At 53.5% G+C, this 8,103-nt stretch overlaps 1 protein-coding gene across 1 annotated transcript in view; it reads left to right on the top strand.

Annotated features, from left to right (window-relative positions):
- The window catches only part of OTOF (otoferlin), a 61,500-nt gene that overhangs the window by 18,579 nt on the left and 34,818 nt on the right, over positions 1-8,103 (top strand). The window contains exons 3-10 of the mRNA XM_015616029.2: positions 1,044-1,117; positions 2,702-2,828; positions 3,331-3,385; positions 4,028-4,159; positions 4,533-4,595; positions 5,384-5,468; positions 6,500-6,659; positions 7,815-8,001. Coding sequence (XP_015471515.1) covers positions 1,044-1,117; positions 2,702-2,828; positions 3,331-3,385; positions 4,028-4,159; positions 4,533-4,595; positions 5,384-5,468; positions 6,500-6,659; positions 7,815-8,001 — 883 coding nt within the window. The remainder of the gene's footprint in view (positions 1-1,043; positions 1,118-2,701; positions 2,829-3,330; positions 3,386-4,027; positions 4,160-4,532; positions 4,596-5,383; positions 5,469-6,499; positions 6,660-7,814; positions 8,002-8,103) is intronic.

Here is an 8,103-nt window from a genome sequence, read left to right as displayed (position 1 = left end):
TTACTTCCAAGCTGCCCCAAGAACATCTCCAGCAAACTGGGAAAGGTTCCTGCACTCCCACTGATGGGAATTAGAAATTAAAATTTATTAAAATTAAATCTCCAATTAAATTAATCTCCAATTAAAAACATTCCCCTTTCACGGGGTGGGGAAGTTTGGGGTGGTTGAATTTTGGGTGTCTCAATTTTGGGGTGTTTGAATTTCAAGTAGCTCAATTTTGGGGTGTTTGAATTTTGGGGTGTTTGAATTTTGGGGTGTTTGAATTTTGGGGTGTTTGAATTTTGGGTGTTGTTTGAATTTTGGGTGTGAATTTTTTGGTGTTTGAATTTTGGGATGTCTGAATTTTTGAGTGTGAATTTTGGAGTGTCTGAATTTTTGGGTGTCCAAATTCTTGTGTGTCCAAATTTTTGGGAGTTTGAATTTTTGGGTGTCTGAATTTTTGGGTGTCTGAATTTTAGGGTGTCCGAATTTTAGGGTGTCCGAATTTTAGGGTGTCCGAATTTTAGGGTGTCCGAATTCTTGGGTGTCCAAATTCTTGGGTGTCCAAATTTTTGGGTGTGAATTTTTGGGGTGTCTGAATTTTAGGGTGTTTGAATTTTGGAGTGTTTGAATTTTAGTGTGTATGAATTTTGGGATGTCTGAATTTTTGGGTGTGAATTTTAGGGTGTTTGAATTTTAGGGTGTCTGAATTTTAGGGTGTTTAATTTTCAGTCGTTTCATTTTCCGGTGTCTCGGAGAGAAATTCCGTGGACTGGGCGGGAGAGATGAGGAGTGGGAACACAACCAGGACTCCCAGCAGGGACTCTGCTCATGGGGAAGCAGAGTTATCCCAAACCGAGGCATTCCCAGAGAAAAAAATGGGATCCAAGATTCCAGGGCTGTGAATCCCACTGCTCTCCTGACTCTGCCTCTGGAATATTCCCTGTTTTCAGCTGACATTTCCTCTTTTCCTTCTGGAAAAAATCTGTCCCGCCTCCCACGTCCTGGAAAACGCTAAAACACAGGAATTAATTGGAATTCTTGTTCTCCCTCTCTTCACCCAGAGCTGGAAAAGGAGTTTTTTCAGCCATGAAGCTTGGGAAGACACGTCCGTCCAAGGATGAGCATCGGAAGCAAGGTACGCTCATGGAATGACGGTGGATTCCTGGAAGTGGGAGAGGAAGGGCGGGCTGTTCCCTGGCTGGGGCTGGAATTGGATACCTCTGGAAAGGCAGGAGAGGGCAGCGATTGGAAATTCACTGCTCTTTCCATTCAGACCCCAGGATCAGTTTTCCACTGCAAGGAAAAGCAGGAATGTGCATCTACAGGCTGGGAAAAGCCTCGGTGTGGGTCGTGGTTCTGGGAAAAACTTCCCCTCATTTCCAGCCAGATTTGAGGACAGGAAAAGGGAATTTTGCCTGGGATGCTAGCATGGAAACCTGGGAGCTCTTCCCAGAACCTGGGTGTTCCCCTCGTGCTTAAAGCTCCCAGCAGGACCACGGGAAAACATCCAGGATGCACAGGCAGGAACAGAGGAATTGGTGCTCCGGAAGTGTTTCCACAGGCTGGATTTATCCGTGGTCATGGAATGCTCACTGTGTGGGGTCTGCATGGCCGGGAGGCTCCTGATCCCACTCTTCCCAGGAACTTCCAGCTGTCCCACACCTTTCCTGGGCTGGGATTCTGATTCCGACCCTCGGCCGCTGGATAAGGGATGGGTGGATGTCCTGGACCCGCTGGCCAAGCCAGCATTCCCAATGTTCCATGGGTGCTTCCCCCTCCCATCCAGACTCCTCCTTCGGGTTAAATCAGGACCAGCCTGGCCTTGGAGCAGCCACAGCTGCTCTGGGAATTCCAGCTCAGCCCCTCCACAGCTTCTCAGACTGGAATTCCTTCCCAAGATCCCACCCCAATCTCCCTTTTTCCAGTGGGAGCCATTCCCTGTGTCCTGCCCCTCCAGGCCTTGGCCCCAGTCCCTCTCCAGCTCTCCTGGAGCCCCTTTGGGTCCTGGAAGGGGCTCCAAGGATTCCCTGGATCCTTCCCTTCTCCAGGTGAGCAGCCCCAACTCTCCCAGCCTGGCTCCATGGCAGAGGGGCTCCGTGGTCACCTCTGGAGCGGCTCCGTGGTCACCTCTGGAGCGTCTCCAGCAGCTCTGTGACCGTCCTATGCCGAGGATCCCAGAGCTGGAGGCAGCAATTCCCAGCTCATGTGACTCTGGCTCAGTCTCAACCTCCTGGCTGAGTCAAGGACACTCTTTCCCTCAGGAAAGGAACATTCCAGCAACTCCTTCCAACAGGAACCCAGGCATGGGGATGTGCCGGTGGGATCTGCGCTCCTGCAATATTTCCAGTTGGGAATGACCCATTTCTCCCATTTTTTCACCCCTCTCTCTTCCAAGCCAAGGAATTGTTTGTCTTTGCAGCACCTCTTGTGCTCCTCAGATCTCCAGCTCAAATTCTCTCTCTCACCCCCTGAATTCAGGGCATTGTCATTATTCCTTATTTTTCCTTCCCAAAACCCTTCGCAGTAATTCTGCCCGGATGGAATTCCATGACATCTCTTTGATAACCCCTTCTCCGAGCACCTTGTCCGAGACCCGACCCGGTTCCCATTGTTTTTGTCTTCCCGGCCGAGGACATGGATTGGTTTCCTTTCTCTCAGCCTTGAATTATTCACTGATGGAAATTCAAACCGGAGTCATTCCTTTGTCCCCTTCCCGCAGACGATCCGGCTGTTCTGGAAACAGAAGACCTGGATAGAAAGGCCATGAGATACGGAGCAGGCCTGGAGCCAGACACCATCTCCCTGGCCTCTGTCACTGCTGTCACCACCAATGTCTCCAACAAAAGGTGAGATCCAAGGATTGTGCCAGCAGGAGCTGAGGGCAGACATCCCAAAAATTCCCTGACACAGGGAACATTGAAAATCGTTGTCCCCTGGAGTCGGTGGGCTGGTTTTTTTGGAATATCTGACCTGCAGCAATGATCATCAGGGTTCTGTGGAGCCTCCCAGGGCTGAAGGAGCGTTGAGGGTGACCCTGTTCTCGTAGTGAGAGGGGTTTGGGACAAGGACCTGGCAGGGCAGGACACAGGGAATGGCTCCCCACTGCCAGAGGGCAGGGATGGATGGGATATTGGGAAGGAATTGTTCCCTGGGAGGGTCTGGGATGGAATTCCCAGAGCAGCTGTGGCTGATCCATCTCTGGAAGCGTCCCAGGCCAGGCTGGACAGGAGCAGCCTGGGATGGTGGTAGGTCTCAGGCTCCAGATGATCTTTTTCCTACCCTAACCATCCCATGATTCCATGAATTCCATCCATGGTTTGACCAAGGGTTTCTCCTGCCTCTCCCAAGGTCCAAGCCGGACATCAGGATGGAGCCGAGTGCCGGAAGGCCCATGGATTACCAGGTAGGTGACACCAACCTGCACCCTCAGGGTCACAACCTGGGCTTGGGGACATCGTTTGCAGGGACCGAGTTCCTGGGGGGGTCTCAACTCACTTGGCTTGGGACCAGGACATCCCAAGAGCTGGAATTTCACCGGTGGAGCTGTAAACTCGGGATGAAGTAATTGAGTGGGTTTGCTGTCCAGCATGTGAAACCCAGAGAGCTCAAACTAAGCCCAAATTAGGCTCTCCTGGAGGTTGTCTCCATGGAATTTCTCCTCGGAGCAACCTGGGATAGCAGGATGTGTGCCTGCCCCTGGCAGGGAGTGGAATGGAATGAGCTGTAAGGTCCCTCCCAGTTCCAATCCACTCCATGATCCCGTTGTGTTTTCCAGCAGAAGTGAAGCCAATGGGATCGCTCCCTCTGGTCCCACAGCTTTGGTCAAATCCATTGGATTTTCCACGTTGTGCCTGCACCCTGGGGCTGGAACATCCGGGGATTCCTGGGATCTCCTGCATCCCACACCCTGCCAGCCCCTCCTCCTCATCTGTGTCCCTGTGGGAATTGCACTGGGAATTCCCCTTGGTCAGAGGTGGGAGGGGGTGGGTGAAGGCAGCCTGGAGCTGCTCCCAGGACGTGGAATTTTGGGAATTCCTCTCCCCAGGTCAGCATCACCATCATTGAGGCCCGGCAGCTGGTGGGGCTCAACATGGACCCCGTGGTGTGCGTGGAGGTGGGCGAGGAGAAGAAATACACGTCCATGAAGGAATCCACCAATTGTCCGTACTACAACGAGGTGGGTCCGGCCCCGGAGCCGCTCCAACTCCTCCCGGCAACTCCGCCCTCGATCCGCTGATTTCTCTCTTATCCGTGGGCGTTTTTTTGGGGGGTGAAATTCCTGTTGGAATGAGGTGAAATCTCAAAGCACGCAGGAGGAACGAAGCCTTTGCCCTCTAGAATTTTCTGATGGATGATTCCCGGGTTTTCCAAGAAATCCGCGCTTCCGTTGGCTCCCCACGCTCAGCGGGGGATCAGCGATCCCTGTGGTCCCACAGACGCATCCCTGCTGGGCCAGGGGCTGCCGGAGCTCCCCCAGGCAGCCGCAGCTTCTCCGGGGGGTCCCCAATCCCGAGGGACCCCACCCCTCAGCATTCCTCTTTCCCTTCCAGTATTTCGTCTTCGATTTCCACGTCCCCCCAGATGTCATGTTCGACAAGATCATCAAGCTCTCTGTAAGTGTCCCCGATGGCCTCGTCCTTGTCCTGTCTGGGGGGCTCTGGAAGCAAACAGCCCAATTTTGGGGCGGATTTAAGGTCCTTGATGAGAGATTCCCAACAGGAATTCTTTTCTGCAGAACCCCCGAATCCCATTTTTTCTGTTCCAACCTTCTCTCCTGGTTCTGCACTGTTCCTGCTCTCCCTGTGTCCCTTCGTGGGTGATCTCTGGTATTCCGGAGCCAGGCAGAACCAAACCTTGGAATTCATTTCTTCCTGTGGAGAAGAAAGACCTTCCTGAGCCTGGCCTGGGAAATTCCTGGGCCATCAGAGCTGGGAATGCTGAGAGCAAAGTTGAGATTTCAGTCCACCCAAAACCTGGAGAAGATTTCCAAATTCCCTGCCCAATTAGGGAACATTAATTAGGACCATCCATATCCATCCTGGTGCCAACTGGCTCTACGATTCCTCCCGATTTTCCTCAAATTCTGAGCATTCTAAAGGCTCTTCCCTCAGTTAAATATCCCAGCGTTTGCTGCTGTAGAGGCTGGAAAAGGGATTTTGCTCCAAAAATTCATTTCTTTGCGTTTTTTTGTTCTTTCCAAATATAAACATCCCAACAATTCCACCAATCAGGAGCTGCCAGCCCCACTGGGCCTCTTGGTGTCCTCAGAATCCTCCCCAGACCAAGGAAAACTCCCCAGCTCTGTTCCCATCCGGCAGCGAAGACCTCTGGAATGGCTTTGTGGCTTCCAGGGAATTTTCCAGGGAAAATTCCTGAGTGGTTTTCCCCCCTTGATTCCCAGGTGATCCACTCCAAGAACCTCCTGCGGAGCGGGACGTTGGTGGGGTCCTTCAAGATGGATGTTGGGACTGTTTATACCCAGCCTGGTGAGCGAGTGCTGTTTATAACAACAAAATTCCCAGGCAGAGTCTGTGCCGGCTCAGTGGGGTGAAATTCCTGGAAAAGGAGTCAAGCAGGGCCTGGTTTCCTTGGAAAATGCTTTCCCAAGGTATAAACAAGTCCCCTGGACTCGCTCATAGCTCAGGGAAGAGCACCCGGCTCCTCTGGACAAGGGTCTGTATCCCATCCTGGAATCATGGAATCACGGGACAGTTTGGGAGTGGTGGGACTTTAAAGATAATTTAATTCCACCCCTGCCATGGGCACTCCCCCTATCCCAGAGAACTCCAGGCTCTGTCCAGCCTGGCCTTGGACACTGCCAGGGACCCAGGGGCAGCCACAGATGCTCTGGGAATTCCAGAGGAGCTTCCCATCCTCCCAGCCAGAAATTCCTCCCCAAGTTCCCAGCCCCAGCTCCCCTTTCCCAGTGGGAAGCCATTCCCTGGCTCCTGGCCCTCCGGCCCTTTCCCAAATCCCAGCTCTCCCGGAGCCCCTGGAGCCTCGGGAAGCATCTCCGAGGATTCCCTGGATCCAGCTCTTCTCCAGCTCTCCCGGGTGCCACTGAGATCCCTCCTGGGTGCACTGGCTTCCATCCCTGCCCTGCCCTGCCCAGGAAGAAGCCCCAGGTGACATTCCCAGGCAGGACATCAACATTCCAGACAGGAATTTCCAGGGCTGGATCCTTTGCCTGCATTTCATCCGAGCCAGGAACGCATCAGGAAAAGGGAGATGGGTGGATTAGAGCTGCTGATCATGGAGTCCAACCATCCCCAGCACTGCCAAGGCCACCACCGAGGTGTCCCCAAGTGCCACATCCACACGGCCTTCAATCCCTCCGGTTTATCCCGGGGTTTCTCCACCTTCAATCTCACCAAAGTCCCATTGGAAAACAAATTTCCCAGGGGTTTGTTGGGATCCCTCAGGCTCAGGGCAGGTCCCATGCCTTGCAAGGCCATGTCCTGGTGGCGTTGGCCGTGTCTGGTGGTGACAAAGGTCTCTCTTGTCCCCTGGGCTGCAGAGCACCAGTTCTACCACAAATGGGCCATCCTGTCCGACCCCGAGGACCTCACAGCCAGCCTCAAGGGCTACCTCAAGTGTGACATCGCCGTGGTGGGCAAAGGGGACAACATCAAGACCCCGCACAAGGCCAACGAGACGGACGAGGATGACATCGAGGGGTAGGGACCTGCTGGGATCCGCTTCTCCCCGGATCCCTTGGGAATGGCTTTCCACCTCTTTCCCTTGGGTGGGATAGCAGGATCCAAACCTGGGGCTGGTGGCAAACGCCGAGCTCTGAGAGCAGGGGGACCGATCCGGGGCTTTTCTGAGAGGGAATGCGTGGTGCGGGTGCAGTTCCTGGTGATCTCCAGCACACAGCTGTCCTTCCTGTGGGGTCAGACCTTCTGCTGCTGGTGGAACTCTACTGGTGTCACCCAGCTTGATGTCCCCGGTCTTTACCTAACACTCCTGATGGATCCGGGGTGGGAAGATGGGATGGGATGGGCTCTCACAACCCAGGGCAGAGCAAGAAAGTCTGGATGAGGTTTCCCAGGCTGTGGACAGGGCTCTTGGATTTCCCAGAACATCCCAAAGGTGAGAGAACAGAAATCAGGATCTTTAAGGCTTGATTCCAACCCCAAAACTTTTCCAGCTAAATAAATATCTCCATTTCAAATCTGCCTCTCAGGCACATCCCCAGATGGAATCATGGAATGGTTTAGGTTGGAAAACACCTCTGGGATTGAGTCCATCCAGTCAGAAACCACCAGCACACCTCTCCTCACTTGCTGGGGTTTGAGGAGCCACCTCCAGTACTTTGGGCTTTGTTCCATGCTGTAGTTGTGATGTTCTTCTACTTGTTCCTAAAATCCTGGAATGGTTTGTTTTGGAAGGGATCTTCAAGATCACCTTGTTCCCACCCTCCTGCCATGGGCAGCGACACCTTCCACCAGACACGCACAACTCCAAGAATTCCTGGAATTCCCCTAGGAATATTTTGTTCACAGCATCCCCATGGGCTCATCTCTTCCTGCAGAGGAGGAAAGCCACATATCCAAAAACTCAAATGGAAGGAGCTCATTTCATCCCCAAAATCATCCCCCCCAGCTCCCCTTGATAAGGAACAAACAACTCTTCAGGGATCCCACTCATTCCATTTCTGTGGAATGCAGTGGAAGTAGAGGGAGCTTGGAAAATGGAGCAGCTTCTCTTCGGCCTTTTATGGGATCTCAGAGGTCGGAAAAGACCATCTGAGATCATCCCACCCAACCTTCAGTCTTCCCTGGCCACCCCACCCCAGCAGCTGTTCCCAACTCCATCCCCTGACATTCCAGGAACCTCCTGCTCCCGGACGGGGTCCCCCCGGAGCGGCAGTGGGCTCGGTTCTACATCAAGATCTACCGTGCCGAGGGGCTGCCGCGGATGAACACCAGCATCATGGCCAACGTCAAGAAGGCCCTCATCGGGGAGAACAAGGACCTGGTGGACCCCTATGTGCAGGTGGCCTTCGCGGGGCAGAAGGTGAGCGGGCAGGTGGCCACAGGAGGTGATGCAGGAGGTGACACCAGCAGGGCCACCAGGAGGCCAGAGATGGTCTCGGTCATCCTTGCACAAGTCAGGATG

This window comes from Parus major, unplaced genomic scaffold, assembly GCF_001522545.3.
Source record: "Parus major isolate Abel unplaced genomic scaffold, Parus_major1.1 Scaffold330, whole genome shotgun sequence".
In the NCBI taxonomy this organism is placed as follows: domain Eukaryota; kingdom Metazoa; phylum Chordata; class Aves; order Passeriformes; family Paridae; genus Parus; species Parus major.
Note: the sequence above shows the minus strand (reverse complement) of the source record. Positions and strands in the feature narration are given on the sequence as shown.